General features: G+C 40.6%; 1 protein-coding gene across 1 annotated transcript in view; it reads left to right on the top strand.

Moving 5' to 3' along the window:
• Window positions 1–26,940, top strand: part of fat3a (FAT atypical cadherin 3a) — a 174,857-nt gene that overhangs the window by 50,410 nt on the left and 97,507 nt on the right. The window contains exon 2 of the mRNA XM_062418455.1: window positions 17,845–21,171. Coding sequence (XP_062274439.1) covers window positions 17,862–21,171 — 3,310 coding nt within the window. The 5' untranslated portion in view covers window positions 17,845–17,861. The remainder of the gene's footprint in view (window positions 1–17,844; window positions 21,172–26,940) is intronic.

Here is a 26,940-nt window from a genome sequence, read left to right as displayed (position 1 = left end):
TCCTAATGAGGCAAATTGCCATTTCTGAGGTCCTGGTTAGGGATGGGGTAAGGTGTTATCTGAGGTTATGTTAAGGTTAGGGTTAAGGTCCTAACAAGGAAAGCTGCACAAACTTTGAATGCCAATCGCATGGCTTAAAGTAAGTTTAGCATTGTTTGCAAACTGGGGTGGTTAGGGGACGATGAAATAAACTGTGACATTTGAAATATTTATTCATTCATTTTCCAAACCGGTTATCCTCTCTAAAGGGTCGCGGGAGCCAATCCCAGCTGTCACTGGGTCACACCCTGGACAGGTAGCCAGTCCATCACAGGGCTAACATAGATTAGACAGACATTAACACCTACAGGTCATTTAGAGCCAATTAACCTGACATGCATGTTTTTGGTCTGAGGGAGGAAGCCGGAGTACCTGCAGAGAACCCACACAGGCACGAGGAGAACATGCAAAGTCCACACAGATATATATACTTATTTCTATATATATACGTATACATACTTACATACATACACACACACACACACACACACACACATGAGAGAACATGCCAAGTCCACACAGATATTTATATATATACACACATTTATATATATACACACACACACACATTTATATATATACACACACACACACACACACATTTATATATATAGTGTATCAGAAGTGGAGCATTCTGCTTAACAGTACCGCCAGAGAGAAAACTAGAGGGCAGTATTACATGTTGTAAAACCTGAAATTAATATCTCTTCAATGGATGATAGAAAAGCTGTCAAAATTATACCATTCTTTATGTCTTTTATATAAAATAACAAATTATTTACGTAATGATTTAATTCACATTAATTCAGAATTGGCCAGAAATAACGTCCTTCAGGAATGTGAATTAGGATTTTATGACGCTGGTCTGAGGATATGAAGAAAAGGGTTTTTTCTGTCCATGTTGCGTGGAGTAGTCCGGTTCAAATGACCCCAAAGGTCATTTATACTTTTTGTTCAGGCCATAATTTATATTTATATTATGTATAACATTAAGGGACCTGTAAAATAAAAAGCTAAAGCACTTTGATTGATGCTTTTCTTGTAGTCTGTCCCAAATAACATAGTTCTTTCCAGGAGGCGTACATAGTTCTTAAGAGTTCTTAAGATTCAGAAATGACAGACCTGTAAAATAAAGTATTATGAGAAAGTCCAGCCCTGTTTGCAGTCTAAGAATAAACCGATGTATACAGCAGTGTAACCAGAGAAGCCCCACCCATTCATTCGTCTCCCTCCTCCATCCTGTAGTTCTGTTGAGCTGCAGGTAAGTGATTTAGCAGAGGGTCTTTCCTTTCTGCTTTACATCTCCACCTATCCCAAAGCATTTGTTCTCTAATTCTCCACTGCCCATTCTCTCTCCTCTCTTTCAGAGGCTTGTGCTGGGTAAACAGGGGGGTTCTCATGTTCCACAGCAGCTGGATGGGGGGAGGAGTGACAGTGTGTGAAACACTGCTTCATTCTCAGCTGCCATTTTGTCTTTGTAGCCCCCTATTTGATTAACATCAGTTGTGTGTGGGTGGAGGGGTAGATGTGTGTATGAGATAGAGAGAGAAAGGGATCCCCCACATAATGCAGTTATGTGGTTTGTGACTTTGTGACTGCATGCTTCTCTCTCTCTCTCTCTCTCTCTCTCTCACTTTCTCCCACTCTCTTTCACTCTCACACACACACACACACACACACACACACACACACACACACACACACACACACACACACACACACACACACACACACACCTCCTGTAAATGTCCTCTCTCTGATTGGCTAAATGCTGGTTCAACCAAAATCTTAACCATGTTAGTCTAAAGTATTTTTAAAAATGGAAAATGATTTTCAATTTCCTGTGTGGTTTCCTTCAGTGAGTGGTCATGGTATGAGCATGTATATAGAAAATAATATGCAGGTCAGAGGAATGTTATACTCTGCTTCATGTCCTGTAATATATTAGAAGAGCTCATCCTGCACACGCATATAAGTTACAAATATGCAGTCAAATGAATATTGTGTGAATGAAATTTGATTCATTACTACTTTTGAAAAACATCTTTTTCAACTTGATGTGATTTAGTTCAAAGTGCCATCTTCAGTCCAAACCCCAAATGTATTCAGTTTACAATGAAAAATCTGAAAATGTTTGAGAAGCTGTAGCTGATATATGCTAGACATTATTGATTGATAAATTACTTAAATATATATTTTCCTATAAATAATTGATAGATTATCAGTTGATAAATCAGTTGTTTCACCATGACATTATTCAGTCTTTAAACATCTTCTCTGTGACTGACAGAATCACAGGCTGAATTGAGGAAATCAGAATAATAATTTAACACTGATTGCATGGGGCCCTACATTACATTACATAAGTGCTAAAAGCTGACTGTTGACATTGTTTTCAACAATGAAAGAATTAATTAAAATAAATAATGTTAAAGTTTTTGTATTTGACAAAAATGCACCACTGCCTCACCACCCAGAGATGTTCCGGGATTATAGGGGCCAAACATCTGGTCCCAGCTGACGACCCTGCGACTGGCCCACTGGCACCGGCGGAGGTGTGACAGGCAGCAAACACCTGTGCTTCTGCTTCTACCCTAAAAAAGAAAAAAAGCCCTGATTCTTCTGGCCTCTGAGTCTTACAACAATGTTCAGCCTCGGAATGCTGGGCACATTTCAAAAAACAACAAATTCAATTTAAAAATATATATTTTTGAAATCTCTGAGACACTTATTTCACCATGTAATAAATAACAGCTCATTCATGTCACTATAATAAGTCAAATGTATCTACACAAAGTTCAGGAACTTGTCTTTGCTTGAAGAACTGCGTTATTTAATGTTATTGCAGAACGTGGATCATAATGGACATGCACAGTTTACACTGCCCATCCAGCTCTGCACCGATCAGCAGACCTGTGTCAGTCCTGATAGCAGCCACACCTGCTCCCTCACTCAAGTTTAAAAAACATCTTAGACATACATTTAAAAAAATGCCCAATGCTTAGGAGTCAGCCTAGGTCCAGCAAGCTGCCATGTTTACAGAACCCTAACCCTTCCAGACACAAGTACTCTGCTCATTATCATGTTCATTCTCATTCTTCTCAAGCTAACCTGCCGAGACTGCTTGTACAAAAATGTGGAAAACATTTCATATTGTGCCATTTTTTCTCTTTCTTAGACTTCAATCCACACTGAGTGTGGGCACTAAGGAAGAGCTATGACTTACTACATGCACCTGCAACCTTGTGGCACATGTGTGAGATTAAACATGGAACTGAGTGTTCGAATTATTTTATGTGATTTTGCATACATTACATATTGCATATTTAATTGTATATGAAACTGTATTAATATTAAGATCATTATTTCAACCATATTATAAACGTTTTACATAGGCAGCATACATAGTTCTGTATCTGAACGTTGTATATTAACTCACTGCTTTATACATTTCCAGCTGAAATTATTTACACTTTTAATATATCTGAAACTCTTCAGTAGGAGCCGGTGGGATTGAAACACATACATGTTCAGAGAGTATTGAGAGGCAGACAAACACATTGGTTTTGGTCTTTTCGGGGGAATTTGGTGACTTTAAAAAAACATTTACTATAGATAACACCAGCCTTGTTCTTTACTTTTTGTCTTCCAATCTCATCATATTCTCTCCTGGGTTCAGTGTATCATATCCAGTGTGGCTGCTGGGCAGATGACGTTCATGTAGAGAACATGAGCAGAGTTTGTCAGTTGCAGTTTCAGTTCACACAGTTGTTGTGAGAGCAGCCGGATGGAAATGTGACCCTCCTCCTATTCAACCCTCCTATTGATTCTGTGAAGCTTCAAACCTCCCTCAGTGGAAGGAGGGGCTGAGTTACCCCATGGTAATCAAGAACACACACACATTCACACACAGAACTAATTTCTGTGGCCCTTAGTAGTTGCTTAATAAGGGTTTGTGTGTTGATGAGGGGAAAAACAAACCTGGACTCTACATATATAGTATAGGAGCCAATTAGAATCATTAGCGGTATTGACTAGACTTTCACAGAATGGAGAGAGTGAGGGAGGAGAGGAGGGGGTGACATAAGAGTGAAAGAAAACTACAGAGTGAGAGAAGAGGTTTAATATCACCTGCGTTTACACACACTGAAAGTTCATTACCACCCACACTGACACTCTCTCTGGGGTGGAGAGTGAGAGGACGAGAAGGAAGGGGAGGGTGAGTGAGAGAAGAAAGGGGGGAAATAACCAAGTAAGGTGAAAGAAGAGAAGGATGATAGGAGAGACAGAGAGAGCAGAGAAGACCAGTAAGATAATGCAAAACGGAGGGAGGGATGGGAAAAGACACAAAAATGAACAAAGGCAATAGGTAAAGAGAGGGAAAGAAAGATGGAAGGAAATAAAGAGGTAAATAATTGAGGGCAGAGGAACATTTGTGGTAGAAGAAGGAGGGACGATGGAGGAACAGAAGAGAAGAAAAGCACATTTGAAAAGGAGGGAGGAGTGATTCAATGTGTGTCACCATGGCATGAGAGCAGCGGAACAAAGCTGACAATACAAAGTGTTAAAGGAACACTGCAGGGGTGTGTGTGTGTGTGTGTGTGTGTGTGAATGCTGACAGAAGGAATTCTTCTTTTGTGCCTCTTACTGTACCAGTGCTGAGGAGCTCGCTGGCACCTTCCTATTGGCCAAGAGAATGTTCAGAAAAGGATTTTTGAATGTGATTGGTCGGCGTTGTCCAGCCCTCTCTCTCTCTCTCTCTCTCTCTCTCTCTCTCTCTCTCTCTCTCTCTCCCTCTCTCTCTCTCTCGCACACTGTTGTTGTTGAATATCGGTGTAGTCAGTAGTCCAGGCTAAACAGAGCTGAATCAAATTCAAATTCAAAATTCAAAATTACTTTATTTATCCCCGAGGGGAAATTCAATTAGTCTGTTAGCTCTTCTGTAAATGATTGAAGAATTAGACAGCCTGATGACTGTAGGAGCGAAGGTCCTTTTAAATCTCTCCGTCCTGCAACGGAGAGAGAGGAGCCGTCCACTGCTGTTTTTTGGTCCATAAAGGTGTTGTGTAGCAGATGATCCGGGTATTTCAAGATGGCCTCGAACATCTCGACAGTGCATCTCTCCACCACCTCCTCCAGTGTGTACAACCTGGCTCCAATCACAGAGCAAACTCTTTTGACTAGTTTGTCCAACCGCCTTGCATCTCTGTGTCTGATGCTGCCTCCCCAGCAGACTGCAGCATAAAACAACACACCTGCCACCACAGACTGATAAAACATCTGCAGCATCTTACTACAGATGTCAAAAGATCTGAGCTTCCTTAAGAAAAAGAGGCGGCTCTGCCCCTTTTTGTAGAGAGCGTCTGTGTTTAGGGACCAGTCCAACTTATTATCCAGGTATATACCTAGATACTTATAACTTGGCACCACCTCGATGTCCACCCCACAAGTATTCACTGGCTGAAGAGGGGGCTTGAACCTGCAGAAATCTATGATCATTTCCTTAGTCTTTGAGGTGTTCAGTAGGAGATAGTTCTTGTGACTCCAGTCACTGAAGGCTTTTATCAGATCCCTATATTCAGATTCCTGTCCATTCCTGATACACACCACAATAGCAGTGTCGTCCGAGTATTTCTGGATGTGGCAGGACTTTTGAGTATGTTGGGTGGATGGTTTTGAATGCGCTTGAAAAATCAAAGAACATGATTCTCACATAAGCGCCAGTTTCCTCCAGATGAGCAAGGGCACGGTGAAGCATGTAGAGGACAGCATGGTTCACTCCAATGTGTTGTTTGTATGCGAATTGCAGGGGGTCGAGTTTGTCTTTGACCTCAACTCTCAGTAGGCGTAGAATCAGCCGCTCCAAGGTCTTCATGATGTGAGAAGTGAGGGCTACTGGTCTGTAGTCATTAAGTTCAGCTGGACATTTTATTTTTGGTACCGGCACAACACAGGACATTTTCCACAGTGCCGGCACTCGCCCCAACTGTAGACTGAGGTTGCAGATCTTGTGGAGAGGTTGACACAGTTGAGCAGCCTTGGACACACACCATTTGGGCCAGCAGCCTTCCCAGAGCAAAGTCTTCCCAGTTCCAACCTCACCACCATCTCTGTGACAGACAAGGGTGGAGGCTCAGGATGCTGCATTGGAGATGTACACATGTTGAAGAGGAGGAGGTGGAGGAGGAGAAGTAGGAGGAGGGGGACAAGCAGCATTGGAATTGGGTGCGGCCGCTGTATTGAATCTGTTGAAGAACTGGTTGAGTTCATCAGCTCTTTCTGCATCACCTGCCACTGGCTGTCTTTGCTTGTTGTTGTAACCAGAGATGGTGTTGATTCCTCTCCACATTTCACGGATGTTGCTGTGCTGTAGATTCCTCTCTAATTTCTTCTTGTATTCCACCTTTGCCATCTTTAGTCTCTTCTTCAACTTATATTGTACTTGTTTGAGCCGTGCTTTGTCACCATCTCTAAAAGCTGCCTTCTTCTCATTGAGGATTGCCTTTATATCACTAGTAATCCAAGGTTTGTTATTGTGGAACAGCGTACAGTTTTTGTAGGTATGACTGTGTCTCTACAGAAGTTGATGTAATCAGTAAAGCAGTCAAACTGTCTGTCAATGTCCATACTGTTCTCCTCTGTTTCCAGCAACACATTCCAGTCTGTACATTCAAAGCAGTCCTTTAGAGCCTCAGTAGCCTCTGGTGTCCATTTCCTGACTGTGAGTTTAGTTGCAGGCTGCCTCCACACACAGGGTTTGTAACAAGTCTCCAGAAGAACTAAGTTGTGATCTGACCTGCCAAGTGGTGGTAAGGCAGTGGCTCTGTAAGCTTCCTTGACATTGGCATACAGCAGATCAAGGGTTTTATTTTCTCTGGTGGGGCAATTAACAAACTGTGTAAATATACTGTGATATATTCATACTAACTGCCAATAATTCAATATCTGGACAGCACATCTTCTCCTTGACAGTAACATGTGCAGGACTGCACCATCTCTGGTTCACAAATAAAGCCAAGCCCCCACCTTTTTTGTTGCCACTAGCTTTAGCATCTCTGTCCGATCGTATAAGAGTGAAGCCAGGTAGATCCACATTGGAGACTGAGATGTTTTGATTCAACCACGTTTCCGTAAAACACATGAGACTACACTCACGGTATACTTTCTGAGTCTCCACCAATATCTCCAGTTCATCACTCTTGTTGGGCAGAGAGTTGACATATCCCATGATGACTGATGGCAGAAAGGGCTTATATCTCCATTTCCAAGCCTTCACTTTTGCACCAGCACGACAACCACGAAAACACCTCTTCAACTCAGCTGGAATAGGGTGGTGTCCTCCAGACTTGCTCCGTTTCAATGAAAAAAGCTCTTCTCTTGAATAAACTATTTTCTCCATAGAAGTATCCATCAGAAGTATCCACAGTTGTTGACAAAAATATTACAAAAAATATGATAAAAATACATTAAAATTGAGTAAAATTACAGAGCTACCAGACTTTGCTGCTGCTAGTTAAAGTGCATTCAGATCATTCAAACCTGGTTCATAGTTATCTGATTTATATTATTATATTATTATATTATATCATTTTTATGAATGCTCTCAACAACTGGAGCAACAGAAAACATTATAGCAACTATATACTGTATTTCCTGCTAATAGGTTTTCCTGCATACCTGCTGCAATGATAATCAGAGTCAGAGAAACAGAATACTTTAACACATGTCCTCTACTGTGTGCTGCATATAACAGAGTAACCATCAGTCTATGTCAGCAGAATGTGAATGAGTCCTGTTTTATTATTAATGTGTAATTTGCATTGGTGATGATGAAGTACACACCAGTTTTCAGTCTGTTAAGGACAACATAATGGTATATTATATAGCAGGGGAAAAAGAAAAGTATATTAGAAAAAGCCACCACAAAGAAAGAGCTTGATGCAACAAGAGCTAAAACAAGAATCAACATCGGCTCTGCTTTCGAGCGATGGAGGAGTCTGATGAAGCTTCATCCAGAGCTAAAAAGGGATGAAATGGTCGCAGAGTTTCTGCTTGAAAGGTATTTTTATTTTGCATAATCTAACATACAACATCTGTAGCAGCTCTTCTGTACTTTATACTGTATACTGTTTGAAGTGGCAGTATGGACAGGAGACTCCCATTAAAGAGTCAGGGACTGGAGGTTTTCATTTATTGAACATTTAATTATAATTCTTCATCAGCAGATGTTACAGGTGATGGTATAGATGATGTGAGGATATGTTGTTGCTATTTATGGCACTAATAACAGAAAACCGTAATAAACATTATAGAAATGCGCTAGCATAATGCTAACGAGTGCTATAACTGCCGTTTAAATTCTACAAATGCTGTGAGATTTACATAAATCAATAAACAGATTATAGTCAAACAAACAATCAGTGAAACATCAATTGACATAATTGACTTATCATTTAAGGATGCACATTAGGGAAAATAAAGTTAGCCGGCTTCATAGCGTGTCACACAATAAACGGTGTTACAAATCAACTGGTTTCCACCTTAACTGGTTACCTTTGTTTATAAACGTTGGGCCTCTGTCACTGCGACTGCAGATGTTCCAATCACGGAGAGAAATCGTAGCTGACCTTGCCAATGCCTGAATGTACTTCCATAAATATCTGATCATCTCTCGCTCCACCTGGTTACAGTACAGTTGTGGGATCTGAAATACTGGTCACCATATTCTGTATTCATCTCCAAATAAAAATAAATAAATACAAAGTCACCCGACACGGGATTTGATACCGAGTGTGTCACCAACAGCAAAACCATTACAGCGTAGTGTTTAACCATTACGCCACGCAACTACACACCTATCAGTTGTCACAAGGTGGTATAACTGTTGAAGTAAAAATGACGTGTGCACAGCCACGATTTTCAAAACACCTTGACCAAATTAACTTGTGACCACTGTTACTGCAATGATAGCCACCTTACAGGTCCAGCTTGTTGCACCTCTGAAAAACATTTCACGATGATCAAAGATCACGTCTGGTAAAGGTGGTCGAGGAAAATCACGCATTTGATGTTTTGGACATGGATCATGTTGGAGCAACAGTGTGTTAATGGAAAACGGCTTGAATCGATTAAAAATGATCCAGAGACATTGGAGTAGCTGTTACTAGGAATATTATGCGACCAGACACAACTTTTAACCATAAAAACAGCGAAGGTAAGACATCATTTGTAGTTGTACATTTACAATGGTAAGTTTGTTTGGATTTTTATTCCGCAAGTTTTGGTCCAACAGTAATGGGAGTTACACTGCTGGAATCAGTGAAATCTCAGCTTTTATTTGATGTGTAGTGTGGATAGCATGAAGATAAAGACAGGAGGACCGTGGTGACTGCGGGCATGCGCAGTGCTTAGACGGAGGAACATTTTTTGCTGATGGCGTTATCAGTTGTTCCGTGTTTGTCTTATGTTTGTTGAGCTGTAAATAGTTGTGCTGGCTCAATAGCTGAGCTTCTTCTGACCGGTGTGTCATATGACTATATTCGTGTTTGTTTAACTGCCCTGAGACGTTTTTCATTTATAGGAGGTGCTGTTGCCCTCGCCGACGGGGTTCTCGGGCTTAAGAGGTTAAATGCACAGTTAACCAACAATTGGCACTTTAATAAATGACTGCTGCTGTCAGGGCAGTCTCTTAAAATCTAAAGCGGTTAACCATCTATAGAAAATAACCATTATTCCTGGCACTTTAGCATAATTACAGTTTTAAAATGACCGCATTAGATTGGTGCACAGTCAGCTACAGTCCATTTTTGGAGACAACATGAAAAGGATGCTGTTTTCTCAGAACAAAATGGAGCAAAAGCTCAATCTCTGGTGATATGAAGTGATGAAAGGAGTGATAGGATTTTTAAAAATCACTTGAAAAATGCTCCAAACCCAGAGGGCACTCAGTAGCACACAGGCAGTTGCTAATGCTGATCACTTCTATAAAAGAAATGACAAATGTTGTTGTAGTTCTTTGATGACTACACTGAAGGCATCATTATCATAATTGTCATTTCATTTTTCATTTATGTAAAAAAAACAAAACAAAGACATTATATATTATTATCAGAAAATGTTAAATGCTTGAATATCTATATTGGTATCAGCCTAGAAAATCTAGCATCTGTCTAATATTCTTTTGCTTTTTGAACTACCTTGGTAACAGGAAACTGAACCTCCCTCCTTTCTCCAGTAACACCGGTACAAGTAAAGGCATATGTCACTGAATTCATAATGTGTGTAATGTCACTGAATTCATAATGTGTGTAATGTCACTTAATTCATAATGTGTGTATGTGCTTGTGTTTGGGGATGTAAAACTAGATGTGCTAATGGCTTTTGGTCCCTGTGGTTTAAGGTAAAGGACACCTTCTTAATTAGACTGGCAGAGGGAAAGTTATGAACATATACACACTCATGTGCGCGCATACACACACACACACACACAAGTGGATATAGCCCTGGAGTAATGGTGACACAAGCAAGTGGTTGTATATAATAAATGAGAACATTGGGCAGACCTGCACCATGATTATTATGTTACACTCACACACTAAACTTCCCATTTTCGCTCTTACACACACACACACACACACACACACACACACACACACACACACACCTTGGTGTGTACGCAAACTAGCTCAGAATAATGGATGAGCAATTAATAGTGAGGCAAGCAGAGCAGCACAATCATTCACTCAGACTGTTCAACACCCCCTCACATCACAGTGTTGTACTCAGCACACAATGGACACAAGTCTGGATTTTTACAGTCCGATAAAGTCCAGCAGGTAATGTCACAAACTCCACCATTCCCTTGTTTTACACAAAAGCTCACAAACCAGAATATGCCCACAGACTTTACCACGTCCTTTTTTCCCCAGACACTACAAGTCAGAACCACATCAAATCAAATAAAAGTAAGTATAGTATAGTATAGTATATCCAAGTATAGTTTCCAAGTATAGTAAGTTTTTATATTCTGATCATGAATGCAAACAAGCAATCACTATAATCAATATTTGCATGTCTTGACTTTCGACTTTCAAGTATTCCAAAAAAGCTGCAGCAGGTTCAGCAACTGGGTCAAAACAATAACAGTAATTATCCTGGGGGAACCAAATTCTCTGATCTCCATTTCACTGTTTCTTAAAGAATCACTAATTAAGATTTTATATAAAAAATGGATCAGATAGCTAAGTGTAATTTTCTGTGGGGCTCTGTGGAGCTTTTGAGCCTCTTACAGCTCATTGTTTTGGTTCAGCCGCAGCAGGCGACTGTTTTAGGAAAAAGAAGAAAAGAAAAGTGCCTTGTTGAACACACTGTGTTTGTCTTCATCTAGTGGTTGAATTATGCAATTGTGACAGATTTATCCAACTGCACTACTTTCTAGAGGTCATGACCTTTCATTAGAGGGGTGAACCTTCTATTTTGACCAGTGGGTTCCTGAGATATTGATGCGCTTCATGAATATATAGCTTGGATTAGTTGATATCAATACACAGCGCAGCGGTGCACAGAGCAGAGTTGAGCGCCAAAACATATCTTTACTAAAATCTCTAACTTTGCAGTGCTTCCTTAGCATGAGACTTGGCACAGATAATGTTCAGATGTAATGCTAGAGTTTCTAGAGGTTTTTGGCTACGCAGCATAATTCAGAAAGTGTTATTCACTCTAAGAATGTAGATTTTTGTCAGGCGGAAATTCAATATTTCATTTATGCTGTGTTCAATCTTCATTTAGTCTGACCCAGTAACACATATGCTGATGCTTTCACCTCTACAGGTATCTCACAAGTGTTACTTTTATTATGATACCAATATTATTCATATAGATCTTGTAGTTATACAGATATACTATATTCATGTTGGGTATGTCATTTTCGAGCAGAACCCTGAGCCAGAGGCCTAGGGAGGAAGAGGTTAATGACCTGGTTCTTCTGTCAGAGGGGCATAGAGGTCGACCTTCATCTAGACCCTCATAACAGTCCAATTTCCCACCAAAAGTCAGATTGTTTTTTTTAACCATTAACCAGGAACTGTCTCTTATGTCAGCCAAGTAGTTCTTCTTTTAACCCTAATGGTGAGGTTCCCTAACCTAGTTGCTTTTAAAACCACAATTGTTCCCTAACCCTAACCTTAACCTAACAAAACCAAATCATCACTAAAGATTAACCACTGAGAGTTGTTATTGACATGATCCTCACTGGCTTCCCACAAATGTGACTGATTATGTTCAATAGAGTGCCTGGCCAAGCTTGAAGGATCTGAACCTGAGCAGCAGCCTTGTATTGAAATACAGGAAACAGAATAGCATTTAGTTTGTGTTTGCAAACTGATAAGGCAGGATTAAGTTTTTTTTTTCCTGTTTCTATTAATTAGGGGGTTTACTCACTCTGTGTCAGGTAACCCCAAGACAAAACAACTGAGGTTAGGCACTAACTTAACATGCATCTATCCATGTTTGTGTGTGAGCTGTTGACTAAGGCGGGGGTATATTGTATTCCTGAGCATCCATTGGGACAGATGTTCTTAGCTTGAATGAATCAGCAATGAACATGCAAAGAGAGCTGATTGCTGCAAGGAAGGTCATGGGTTTGTTTTCAGGTGGTGAGAACACTATTAGGGCTGCCCTCTAACTGTTGATGCTTCAGGTAAGCCACCGACTCAAACCTCATGTTGTTATCCAAAGAATAGTTTTTTGGTCCACAGAGCAACACATAATACGATTGATTTGTATAATAACTCATTTAGTTTTACCTTGTACACCAATATCTTCTGAAGTTCTCATACTTTGAGGTGTCCATTGCATTTTCTGAGCAATTCCATTTGAAATGGTAGCAGATAAATAGCAGAAGATGATTGATCATGGGTAATTGAGTTTTTCTGGCCCAACGGACGTCTTTCTGTGATTGTTGTATTAACCAGAGTTGACTCTCGTGATTGTAGGCGCCACTCTGCTGCAGTTCTCTGTATGGATGAGATAATACACTCCTCCTCTTTCATCCGTGCTCCCTTCCTTCTGTCTTGTGCCGTTTGTTTTCTCCTCAACCTCTCATGCTCTCTTACCCTCTCATCTGCCAGTTGGCCTTTCTGCTTGTCTTTCTCCGCTCCTTTCAGATAAGCGAGGCTGTAATTATCACAGTAGGATGGAAAACAGTCCCAGTGTTTTGCTGCATAGCAGGATCTGGCAGTGAGGCCTTTTAGGTGACAAAACATCGTTTTTTTTCTCAGATGGTGTGTTTTTGTGTCTGCTGATGGAGGTGTTGTTTAAATCACATGGCAGCCATATTTGACCTCAAACTCAATAAACAGCAGTTCAGATTCAGATCTGTCGGAGGCTCTGAATGAATCACTTAAAACCTGTGGTGTACACTAGGCACACTATTAGTATTAGTATAAATATAGTGTGGATAGTGAATAGCTGGTACAAACCACCATCAACAGTACCACCTGGAATCAGTGTGTTGCTTACCGTGGCAAAATACAAAAGTCTCAAAATACAACATTTCACAAAACATGACATTTCACAAACACATCAACTTTTCAGGAAACAGCAACATTTGAGATTACAGAAAGGGTTGGACAACACTTTGATACCGTGCAGAGCTCCACACTGACTTTTATTTAGGAGCACGTGTCCCAAAGTTCAAATATTTAGTAGCATTATCAAATATTTGAAACACTGTTGTGTTTTGTGAAACGTTGTTGTGTTTTGACCCTCAGGGACAGTATAGCTGCTAGATGTGAACATAAATGTGTTGTGTGGTGAAGATCGGGGCAGTCATAAGGAATCAGGCACTGAAGATGTTTGATTGATTTCTTATATATTCTATAATACATAATGTATATTGAATATGTTTAAAACAGATGGATCTTGTAGGGAATTGAAACCAGCAGTTGATTGATTGGAGCCCCCCCTACAGAGAGGCCCGTAGCATCTGACATGTTTACTGTTGTCTTCACACACACTGTGAGTTATAATGGGTGGATAAGGAACTATTTTCAGCCTTCTGCTATACATTCTGTTGCTTCTGTCAGCTCCTCACTATCTCACTGTTTGTATGTCTGTGTGTGTGTGTGTGTGCTGCTTTGTCCGTATAAAAGCTGCTAACAGAGTTAGGATGAAACCAACAGCCTCGCCACAGAGAATGAGTGTGTGTGTGTGTGTGTGTGTGTGTGTGTGTGTGTGTGTGTGTGTGTGTGTGTGTGTGTGTGTGTGTGTGTGTGTGTGTGTGTGTGTGTGTGTGTGCTGCTTTGTCCGTATAAAAGCTGCTAACAGAGTTAGGATGAAACCAACAGCCTCGCCACAGAGAATGAGTGTTTTTCTGTGTCACCATCCCTGTGTGTGTGTGTGTGTGTGTGTGTGTGTGTGTGTGTGTGTGTGTGTGTGTGTGTGTGTGTGTATGAGAGGCCCCTTGAGAGATAATTCATACACAGCATCATAATCTCAAAAACACTACTATACTCTCTCAAACACACTACTATACTCATACACAAACACTACTATACTCACACACAAACACTACTATACTCATACACAGACAATACTATACCCCTCTGTGACTATAGTAGTCTGTGTGAGAAAGTATAATTGTGTATGTGAGAGAGTATAGTGGTGTATAGTAGTGTATATGTGAGACTGATGCTGTGTGAGAGACCAAGTATGAATTATTTCTCAAGGGGCCTCTCATATCTGTGTGTGTGGCAAACATTGCAGACACAGGCTTGTTGGGTTTCCTTATATAGAAACAGCATGGCAATTATGCACTTAAGAATAAGAGCAGGGTAGCACAGAATTTAAATGATTTCAGTGTCCCCAGTGTCTGCAGCTTTTTTCAAAAGAATGTACAGTTTTAAGAAAACATATTTCCACTTTAACTGTGCTGAGCCACCAGTGTGTCTAACATAATAAGCTAATGTGGCAGAACCAGTTCTGTGTCAGAGGATTGTCAGAAACAAGCCTCTGTTCTGTTGTCAGAATCACTAGAGCACAAAATGTTGATGAATCTTCTGCGGAAAATATTTATATATTTATTTATTTATGTTATTAGTTTACACTGCCCTTCAACCAGCGCTCTGAGCAAAACTCTACATTTGGGAGACAGGAGTAAGTTGTGGTGGCCAAAGTGGGTAGGTAAGTGTGTGTGTGTGTGTGTGTGTGTGTGTGTGTGTGTGTGTGTGTGTGTGTGTGTGTGTGTGTGTGTGTGTGTGTGAGTGTGTGAGTGTGTGTGTGTGTGTGTGTGTGTGAGTGTCAAAACATAGCAGGGAACTCTTTGCCCAGATGTGTATTTATGGAAGTTTCAAATTTGACTGCATTTGGGCATTGTGAGATTGTAAGAACTGAGAATAACAGCAGGCTAAATTCAAACTCTACAGTTGTAACAGCAGTGGTGCCACAGGCTGTCAAAGTCTAATGAGCATTCTCCACACATATGCCATTTCCTCCAGCATATGTGTAATAATTAGCACCATTAGAAAATAAATGGACGTTGACTGACTTGTTTATTAGTCTTATTCTTATTAGTCTTATTCTTCAAGATAATGAGAAAGCTATTGACATTAAACTTGCCATAATATATCTCTGGACCATATTGCATTAAGTCAAATAAATAAGTCAATTTAAAATCATAATAAAAACAAATGAAGCCATCCCCTGACTTTAACTCATAATTTTTCCTTCAATTGACAAGTTGTGCAACACTTTCAAAGGAAAGGCTTCAATGTAACATCTTTAGGTAACAACACCTGTGCAAAATCAGTCAAAATGAATCCTGCAATACACACAAACAAATGAACTGATCTTAATTAGACGTTACAAAGGATGAACCTTGCCAAGTGTCTGAATATGTTTTATATTATTTAGAACTGTCTACCAACGCCAACCTGTTTCCTTTACAAAGCATGATGGGAACCATTGTTGCAACATGAAAAAAAGAATGAGTGACTATCTGTGATTTAAGGCTTACCTTTTACTCCAGCTTGCGCTTGACTTAAAATATCAGCAAGGATGTAGTGCCAAACATGTGAATGCATCAGCATATATTGACTTTGTACTTCAGTTGTGTTTTTTGAGAAATGTACAATATGGAGCTGTGTTCTCATGCATGCACAGTGGCATCAGAACTGAAAATGTGGTCGCTGTCATTGTTTAGATCTGTCTCTTAACAAACTACTGTGCCCAAACTCTTAGTGGTGAAAGAACATGTCATCCAGTGCAGTGGTGTGTGTTTATAAACAACAGAGGTTTTTGGATACACACATAATCAATTCAGTGTTGGATTGGCTCTATAAGTAAGATTTGTTAGCAATAAGAAAAATATAGAACATTTCCAGCATCATCCCTTAACCCTCAGAATATCACATCAACCCAGGAACACTGACACTCTCCTCTACTGTATTTTGAAAACCTTTGGACAAGCAAAAAACACTAAACAATGTCAAATCCTAGAACATATACAATACCACTCATGACAAATGATGAGTAATACCAATATGGCTTTCATTGCTTAAGCATGTAGTGACTATGCAATGAGTCTATAAGTGAAGAGTGGGAATCCAACCAAACCAGGGTTAATGCAGTTCTTTAGACATTATTACTGTGCCTCCCTGTTGGGACTACTTTTTCAAAGGGGAGATGTACCTGATACAGCTTAGCCACAGCCTGCTCTGAGGCACTTCCCAGCAGGAGAGTCCTCATCCCACCTCCCATCTCCATCTTCACTGACTGAAGTTGACAATGAGATGACAGTTTAAGGTCAGAAAAAAATGTAGTGTTGTTTCTGGCATTTCACTCAGGGGCATTTGAGCATTTCTTCCGAATGAATGACTGCTGAATGGTATTTAAATGCAGGCTTCGGCATCAGTTTGCATTGTTTAAGCTGAGGTGATTTTTGCTCAAGCCCTCAGAGCCAAATGTTTTTTTTTTCTGTTTTATTGTTTTTTCTGTCAGAGGTTAAGTCTCTTATGTGAAACAAAAAAGTTTCTTGCATTCTTGCAGAAGCTGTGTGAACATGTGTATGTCGTATGTGTAATTGTGTGTGTTGAGAATTAGTAGATTTGTTTGTTTGCTTGAGCCACGTGTTATTATCAGTGTGCTTGGACATGGTCTGCCTTTTCCCGGCCCATCTTTCCATCACTTGTGGTGGAAAGTGCAGAGTCATCAAAATGCAGACCACTGTGGCACTCCTATGGCCACAACATGGCATTTAGTGGATCAGGCTTTTCTCCCAAAGCCCAGATTGGCACATATTTGTGGCTGCCTGTTTTTTTTTTCTTTTTCTTTTAGAAAAACAGAACAAAATCTGAACACAGCAGCTACTTGACTCAGTTCAAAACCATATTTGGTTTGCCTCTGAAGACATTACAAGGTTTTGTGAATCAGGGCTGCAGTTTTTATGTATTTCAGGAAAAGGGTTTATGATAGGGTCATGGTGTAACAGCCCATCATTTTGTCCTTGGCGGTTATTTTCTTCAGTGTTTGTTTTGGTGATGTTACACTCCTCTTCGTAGCCATGCAGTTATTTTGCTCCTTCTCAAACCACCTTTTTTGTCATTGTCCAGAAATCACACAAGTATGATGTCAGCTTTTGGTCACCAAGAACTGTGAACTCCCTGTCCCCTCCCCACATCCAATGTATCTCTGTGGTCCAGTGGATAATTAGCAGCCCGTCAGGCTCAACTTGTGGATATGTGGTCTGTTATTGCTGTAAGTCCCTCCCTCTGTGTGTAAACATTCTCTCTCTGTCTCTTTCTGTTTCAGGATGGAGTGATGATGGAATGGATGTGAATATGGGCCAGTGGGCAGGCATGCGAGCCCCTCTCCTTGGCCTTGCCCTGCTGCTGCTGTTGCTGTTCTTCAAGCCACCACTCTGCCATGGCCAGAACACCCAGGGGGCCCCTCAGGATGGACCTCACTTTGGCTTCAATCAGGCAGTCTACCATGCCACAGTTTACGAAAACTCAGCAGCACGCACCTATGCCAACAGTAAAGTTAAAATGGGTATCCACCTGTCCCAAAGCTCCTGGGAGATCCGCTACAGAATCACCTCTGGTGATGATGAAGGGTTTTTCAAGGCTGAGGAGTATGTGCTGGGTGACTTCTGCTTCTTGCGCATAAGGACTAAAGGTGGCAATGCAGCTATTTTAAACCGGGAAATTCAGGATAATTATGTATTGACAGTGAAAGCCTCCGTCAAGGGAGAGGCTGTCCTCGAGACCTGGACTAAAGTCAGCATCCAGGTCTTGGATATGAATGACTTGCGGCCCTTGTTTTCACCTACCACTTACTCCGTCAACATAGCGGAAAGCACACCTCTCAGGACTAGCATAGCACAAGTTACCGCCACTGATGCAGATATTGGCTCCAATGGGGAGTTTTACTATTTTTTCAAAGAGAAAATGGAGCTTTTTGCAGTACATCCAACTAGTGGAGTGGTTTCCCTCAGCGGAAAGCTCAATGTTGATGAGCAGAACCGGTACGACTTAGAAATCCTGGCAGTGGACCGAGGCATGAAGCTTTATGGAAATAACGGTGTCAGCAGTACAGCCAAGCTCTTTGTCCATGTGGAGCGTGTGAATGAGCATGCCCCACTCATGAATGTGGTCATCCACTGCCCCTCGTGGCTTGATAAAAATCCTGTGTATGCCATAGTCACTGTGGAGGACCTGGATGAAGGCTTAAATGGAGAAATAGACTCAGTGGTCATTGTGGGTGGAGACCCCTCACAGCAGTTTTTCATAGAAAGATCTGAGGAAGGAGAGTTTGCCATAAAGGCCTCTGTGTCTTTAAACTGGGAGACTCACCCTTACGGATATAATCTCACACTGCAGGCTAAAGACAGGGGCACCCCACAAAAATTCTCAGCTGTCAAGGTTGTCCACATTATGATCAACAAACGGCAAATAGTGGAAATTAAATTTGAGCAGGAGATGTATGATGTTAGTCTGAATGAAATTTCACCACCTGGTACTGTTGTAGAGGCCGTTAAAATCAAACCAGAACCTGATGATGCAGAATATATCCTGACACCTTTTGCAGACTCTGAGTTTTTTCAAATTAACACTTTAACAGGTGTAATCTCCACCACTCGCTGGTTCACCCAGGTTACCCAGGATGTTTTTAATCTAGAGGTATTGGAAGCAGATAGTGAGCTCAAAGTTAAAGTGCGGGTCACTATTCAGGATGCTAATGACAACACACCAACATTTGCTCAGACCTCTTATGAGGTTTTTGTCAATGAGAGTGTACCAGTTGGGACCAGTGTATTAACCGTTTCTGCAGAGGATGGGGACAAGGGAGAAAACGGATATATAACTTACAGCATTTCCAGCCTCCAGCCATTACCCTTCAAAATCAACCAGTTTTCTGGTATCATCAGTACCACAAAAGACATGGACTTTGAATCCTCATCAGAGAGCTTCGTGTTTGTTGTCAGAGCATCTGACTGGGGGTCACCTTATAGGCGAGAGAGTGAAGTCAATGTAACAATTCACCTGGAGAATGTAAATGATAACCAGCCATTGTTTGAGAAGGTAGCATGCCAGGGGGTGATCTCTAGGGATTTCCCAGTAGACGAAGTGATTACCACAATGTCTGCAATTGATATAGATGAGTTAGAACTGGTAAAATATAAGATCATTTCAGGCAATGAATGGGGATACTTTGACCTTAACCCAGATTCAGGGGTCCTTACACTGCGACGTCCCCTTGCCACAACCAGTCCAAAAAATGGTGTCTTTAGTCTCAAAATAACTGCCACAGATGGTGAGAACTTCTCTGATCCAATGTTTGTGAACATCTCTGTTGTTCATGGGAAATCTCCTCCTAAAAGTTTCAATTGTAAAGAGACGAGGGTAGCCCAGAAGTTAGCTGAGAAGTTATTAAAAAAGTCCAAAGCTAGCACTAAGCCCAAAATTGAGGAAGGCTTTATTGACCTTTTCTCTGTCAATCGGCAAACGCCCCAATTTGACAAAGCTTTTCCCACAGATATTTCTGTGATGGAAGACCTAAAGGTTGGCTCAAGTGTTTTCAAGGTAAATACCTATGATGGAGATACAGGTTTCAACGGTCAGATTCTATACTCTATTTCAGATGGTAACACTGACAGCTGTTTTACCATTGACATGGAGACTGGCTTTATTAGTGTCTTTCTCCCCATGGACAGAGAAAAGAGAGATCGTTATCTCCTCAACATAACTATCTATGACCTTGGCCTGCCCCAGAAAACTGCTTGGCGTTTGCTTACTGTCTACATAGAAGATGCTAATGATAATGCACCCCAGTTTTTGCAAGAAGGAAGTTACAGAATTGTCTTACCTGAAAACACTGCCATAGGCACAGATGTCATCCAGGTTGAGGCCACTGACAAAGATCTTGGACCAAATGGAGAGATTGTATACTCAATTTTGACCAGCACCACTCAGTTTGGTATTAACTCTACTAATGGCATAGTGTACGTTGCTGGCCAACTTGACAGGGAGTTTGTCTCTACTTTTAGCCTGAAGATTGAAGCTCGAGACAAGGCAGTGAAAGGAAGCCAGAGATTTTCTGTGACATCTTTGAAAATCATATTGGATGATGTAAATGACTGTCCCCCGCTATTTATCCCTAATGTGTATAAAGCCAGGGCTTTGGAGGATCTCCCAGTCGGAACTGTTGTGGCTTGGTTAGAAACCCAGGACCCAGATTTGGGGTTGGGGGGACAAGTCCGCTACTCTTTGGCAAATGACTACAATGGATGGTTTGAGGTAGACAGGACCAGTGGGGCTATTCGGCTGACAAAAGAGCTGGACTATGAGACACAGCAGTTCTATAACCTCACTGTAAGGGCCAAAGACAAAGGAAGGCCCGTATCTCTTCTCTCTGTCACTTTTGTGGAAGTGGAGGTGGTGGATGTGAACGAAAACCTCTATGCTCCATACTTTTCCCACTTCGCCTTGACAGGATTAATTAAAGAAAATGCCCGGATTGGAACTACCCTACTCCAAGTCACTGCAAATGATGAGGACAGTGGCAGAGATGGAGAAATCCAATACTCTATTCGTGATGGGAGTGGGCTTGGACGATTCGCCATTGATGAAGAAACAGGTACGTTTTTGTTTTTTGTGTACAGTATAGTTCGTTTGATCAGTATTGTTTTAATCTAAATAATTTTAGATTAAAAAAGAAGACAGCACAGGACCATATAAATCTTTAATTGACGTTGATCGGCAAGTTAGATGTTCTGGACAGCTGGTCCACCTGCTAGCAAAAAGTCTTAATTATGTAACAGGCTGCTAGGTGTTCTTTAAAAGGTGTAAGGACTGTGATCTATGGTGTCAACTTGATTTGGGAAAACAGCCTTGCTGCTAGATTCCATGTTTCCAAAAAACTGTACATTCAGTGGCATTTTTGTCCAGAGCTTTTATGTCCCATACCTTTTTATAACATCTTTCTGGGTCCAGCTTGGGGGCTTTTAACAAGGGCATTCTGAAATTGGGCATTTTTAGATAAATGCAATACAGAATTGACAACACATTGGATCAAGCAGCTTTGTCACTTTGCAGTGAGATGGTCACTGTTATGCTTTGTCTAAACTGCTGCTACTACAAACTCACTGCAACATCACTACATTGCCACTGCTTACATACAATATATATTCAGCCCCAACTACAATTGTAGTAGCTGGTCTTTGTCACTCCTCAGTGTCCCACATAAATGTGATGAACCCCTTTTTTTGTCAGTTAAACAATATGTACTGTTAATAGTTATAGCCCTACAGTTACGTAGTGTTTCTTCTTAAAATTGCTTAGTGGAGGTAATAAGAACTTATGCAGTCAACACAGATCTGATGACATTAAAATAGAATCCAGCGGTTCAATATGTAATTAATGTTTCATTTTTCCTGACCATTAGTCAGAGAGATTTGTAGAGCTAGTATGTAATTTCCCAGATTTACATCACACACATCTCTGGAAGGCATGCAGAATTCTTAGAACTTCAGTTACATATACCTGTACTTTCCCCAACTTGAAAAAACTCAGAGATTAATCATTGATAGATGGTGGAGTAAACATTAGACTATCTCATTATATTTGTGAGTGTTGCTATGTGATATAGTGTTTCAGCTCTTTTTCATTGAAGGTTAATGTTATATTTGATAAATGTGTGATTATTAATTCCAATGACCGAGGGGACTGGCTTTTTTTTCAGTTATGATGGTGCCCCTCTGCTGTAAATACCACATTTTCTCACTCAAATTGGAACATGCCAATTTAAATGAAAAAACATGTTAACAATTGTGGGGAATGTTTGGATTAATCCTTGATTGAGCATTTTCAAGGTAATTTTTGATAACTTAAAAAACAAACCCTAAATTGGCAGACCCGGCAAGGTAGTTTAACAAAGGTGGTTATCATCTGGCTTAGCTGAACCAGGATTTTCATGTCTAGCTACAGTATTTCCATTTTCACATAAGAATGAGCAGGTTTGTTGTTTATTTTTTATTAACATTGCATTGTATGGAAGACAACATTAAAGTATAATGGGCCACAGAGAAATTATGCTGAAGCAAGCACAGGTCAAATACAACAAAAGAACACGAAAATAAGTATATCTTATTTTTATAGCACCATTTATATACAGTGCATGGGAAACACAACTTTAAATATGAGGCAAATTAATATAACACTACTACAAAACACTACTGAAACAGTTGTGCCACTCACTGTTATCACAGTTAATCGTGATAATGACAACTCAGTAAACTGTAAACTTCTAAGCATAAGGAAATAGATGTGGTTCTGAGTTTTCGGTTTTTAGTGCAACATCTGGGACCATGTTTTAACCAAAATACAACTGTCTTTGCGCTGCTTAATTTGAATAATCCCCCACCTGTGTGTGCCTCTTTCAAGGTCATGAAAATACCAAACAGTCAAAGTGCTGCTTCTGCTGGTTGTTGCGCATACCTGTCAACCCTCCCATTTTTACCGGGATTCTCCCGTATTTAATAAAAAAAAACCTGTTGGTTTCTCGTTTGAACAATTTCCCGGAAAAATCCCGTATTTGTACGTTGTCATTTATTAAGATTGGAAAGAGAGTGGAACCTGGTAGAACTAAAGCGTGAGTGAAGGACAGAACCTGTGCAGGTCGCCTCCATAACAGCAGGTGGCAGTCGTGCCCGTGGGCGATACAAAAACTGCAATTATATCAGGGTTATAATATATCAGGAAGTGACTGAATCAATCGCAGTGCTGTCACTACCCGATGTGAGTCGCTAACCAATGTGAGTCACACATGCGCAGTAGTGTCCGCCATCGTCCGCCATCTTGGACAGCAACTTACGGCAACACCAACGACAAACTACTGTTATATGTTGGATAAATGTATTTCATACACGTTTCAGCAGTTGGATGCGAGTCCGACCCAGGCGGGGAGTTCTGGTCCTCTGAAATGATGCCAACGCGGAAGTAACTTAAGACTGCATTCTATCAAAAGGCCACCAGGGGGCGACCGTTTTGGTGTCAAAAGGACTTCCGTCTCTATACAAGTCAATGGAGAATTCACCAACTTCTCACTTGATTTATAACCTCAGTAAACGGCCTCCCTGATTTTATATGTGACGATAAAGCAGGGTATGCATTAGGGCGTAGCTACGCCGTGATTGACAGGTTGATTGGTTCACAGGTTCAGGAGGGCGCCTCTTGCTCCTCCTTATGCCCATATAAGTAGAATCCGTGGGTTTTTTTTACCCGGCATGCACCGGAAATGTTCAAGATGGCGCTGCCCAGATCCGAAACTATTCGCTTCCAAGCAGCAGTCCACAACGTCACGGATGTTATGTCCATTTTATATACATTCTATGGTCCGACCAAGCGGCCAATGTGAGTCGCGCATGCGCAGTGTTCTTTTTTTCTTTTTAAATATAAACTTTATTGATATATCCTGATCAGAGTTAGCGGCTGATGTGACTGGGACTTTTTTTTTTTTTTACTTAGACTCTATATATTTTTTTAAAAGCCCTTAAAGGAAGTATTTATGAGTATTAATGTGAAAAATACACAGACACACAGGCTTTCCTCGGGTCACGTGTGTAATGACTGACAGCTCTACACTCCCTCTGCTGGAGCCCCGCAGTTACTACACAACACTACTGCTGCTGTTAGATTAACATTATACACATAAACATGAGGAAACACAGAAATAACTCCTCTCACAGTGCTGCAGCTGACAAAACAATATTTAAAATACAAGATAAACTATAATCCTAGAGATGTAAATAGCACTCAAAAGTTCATATTTCTCATTAACCGCTTTTCAGTCGGGTGAATAATGTGTTTGTTCCAAGCGGAGTTGCCGTACATAACTGTCAAAGATGGCGGACGCTACTGCGCATGTGTGACTCACATCGAGTAGCGACTCACATCGGGTAGTGACAAAGGTGGTCGTCATGAATGTTGAGGTACAGGCACCCCCTACACCCCTACCACCCACACACACACACACCTCACCTCACTCCACTCAGACACACACACACACACACCTCACTCAACTCAGAGACACACACACCTCACTTAACTCAGACACACACACACCTCTATCACACTTGTATTAAGTTTCATGTTTGTTATGTGCTCATAAACAATGAAATTGTTACGTCTCAAAAAACAAAGCACTAAAATTGTAATTTTTGTTATGTTTACTGATGTAAAAACAGAGAAAGATATTTAATAAAGTATGTAAAACACTCATAAAAGGTGTTCTTGTATGTCTACTACGGATTGTTGAAATGATTCGAAGATCTAAAGCCTCAAAGAAAAAATGCAAATATTTTCATCATCTCTTTGTAAAAAAATGCAAATTGTCCCTTATTTTGGGTCAGAATCCGGGTAAATCTCCCTTATTTTCAAAGCTCAAAGTTGACAGGTATGTTGTTCCACCTCCAAAAAGATACAGCCCTTGATTGTGTAGAGGTGTATTTTGTGTTCGCTGAGAGTACAGAGTGTACAGCTTTTGTATAAAAGTTTATTCTCTATTCCAGAGACAGTTCAGTTTTCATCCTGACAGACAGGAGAATGTTCCATTATTATATTTCATTCTAGCTACAGCTTCATTTGTGATTCTACGCTTGTGGCTGTTTACGACTTGCTTTGTTTTCTGTGATGACGTTTCTATGGATGATCCCAAGTTTTTTGCTTTTTTGTGAATTAGATTTCCATTGACGTTTTAATGCTATTTTGTGCATTTTTGTGTATCGTGGCCCAGGTCTTTTTCAAAATACTTGAAAGCATTTGAAAGTGCTTTACAAAAAAAAGCATTGTTTAGGATGCTTTAAAAAACTGTATGTACCAAGGTTATGCCCAACTAGGGCTGCTTTGAGACTGAACTGCTACATAGTACTCAGTCGTTCAGCAGTATTATGAAATTTAAACCCAGAATAACAAAACTGCTAGGCCAGTTTTGTGGGTGGGTGGGTGTTCATGTCTTTAAAAACTGAAAGTTGTCTTTGTTGGGTTATACAACTCAACTGTGACAACATTATTACATGGAGATAGGGGTTTGATTCAATATGACCAAGATCTGTCATGTTTTTTAAATTGGTAAAAAGATATTTATATATACTTTGACAGATATTGAATTTTGTACAGATAAAAATCAATGGGACATACAAAAATTTGCCTTTTTCCAAATTATTTTGAATGATAGCATTGTATAATGCAGATTTGGAAAACACTGTAGCATCATCATACTACAGAATTTTGTATCATATTAACCACGTGTATTGCTTTACCTTGTTTAGTATATGTGTGTAACTGCCAGTGAAACAATCTATTGACAAATTATATTGCACCTGGCCCTGTACCCCACTGGCCATTGGCCCGTGCAGAATACATCGCTAATCACAGTTTGAAGGACTCAGGGTGAACAGGAAAAGTTTGACTTATTATATGGATATCTAAGACATACTGACACACAGATACACACACACTCTGATACACAGTCGTTAACCCTGTGTACTTATCCCAATGTGATGAACAGGAGCAGAGTTGGGGGAGGGACATCAGTTTATGGCTCTAGTTAGCCAAGCCTTGGCATGCCTCATATATCAGCCCAAAGCTGATTAATGAATCCTGCCCCTTTACACATACACTGAACAGCTCTTTAAACCATAATGTTGAACATTACATTTACAGAGGATCCTAATTTAGTTACAGTATATGGGTGGAGTCTGGGTGCAAAAAAGTTCCATTGCTGACAGGATTAGACAGCTGTCAGTCTAGCAAACACACCTCACATAGAGCTGTGAAGTGTAAAGGCTGATTTATGCTTGATGCAGTGTCCCCAGTGCAAGGGGGTGTGCGGCAAAAATGACATCATCACGTTGTTGCGTCAAGCATGATTGGTTGTAACCTGAATTTTTTCAGCTTGGCGCACGCTGCGCGAGAATAGACTTGCTGAGCAGGTTTACTTGTACACGCATCTCCATGACCCCTCTATAGAGATCACAGTGACACACACACAATGTTTAGTGTGTTGTGTTTCTTCCAGGCAGACAATGTTCCTCTATTTGAGTTGGATAGTATAACAGTGGTAACAATGTAGTAAGCATTGCTAGCCAAGATGATATGAATCACATGCAGCGATGGCATATTTTAGAAATATTGAACAGAATATTGAATCTTCACAGTCTACAAGTTCTCCATGACTGCTGTTGAGGGCATATAGAGGAAGATCAACAAGCACCTAAGGAGGTGGCTCGGAGTCCCACCAAGCTTTTCCTTAGTGGGCCTCTACATACGGTCTGGGCAACTTCAACTCCCCCTATCATCTGTTGTGGAGGAGCTCAAGGTTGCCAAATGTAGAGTCAAAGTAAGCCTC

The sequence above is a fragment of the Scomber scombrus genome, chromosome 5 (assembly GCF_963691925.1).
Source record: "Scomber scombrus chromosome 5, fScoSco1.1, whole genome shotgun sequence".
NCBI lineage: Eukaryota > Metazoa > Chordata > Actinopteri > Scombriformes > Scombridae > Scomber > Scomber scombrus.
This window is presented reverse-complemented; position numbering and strand designations above follow the sequence as displayed.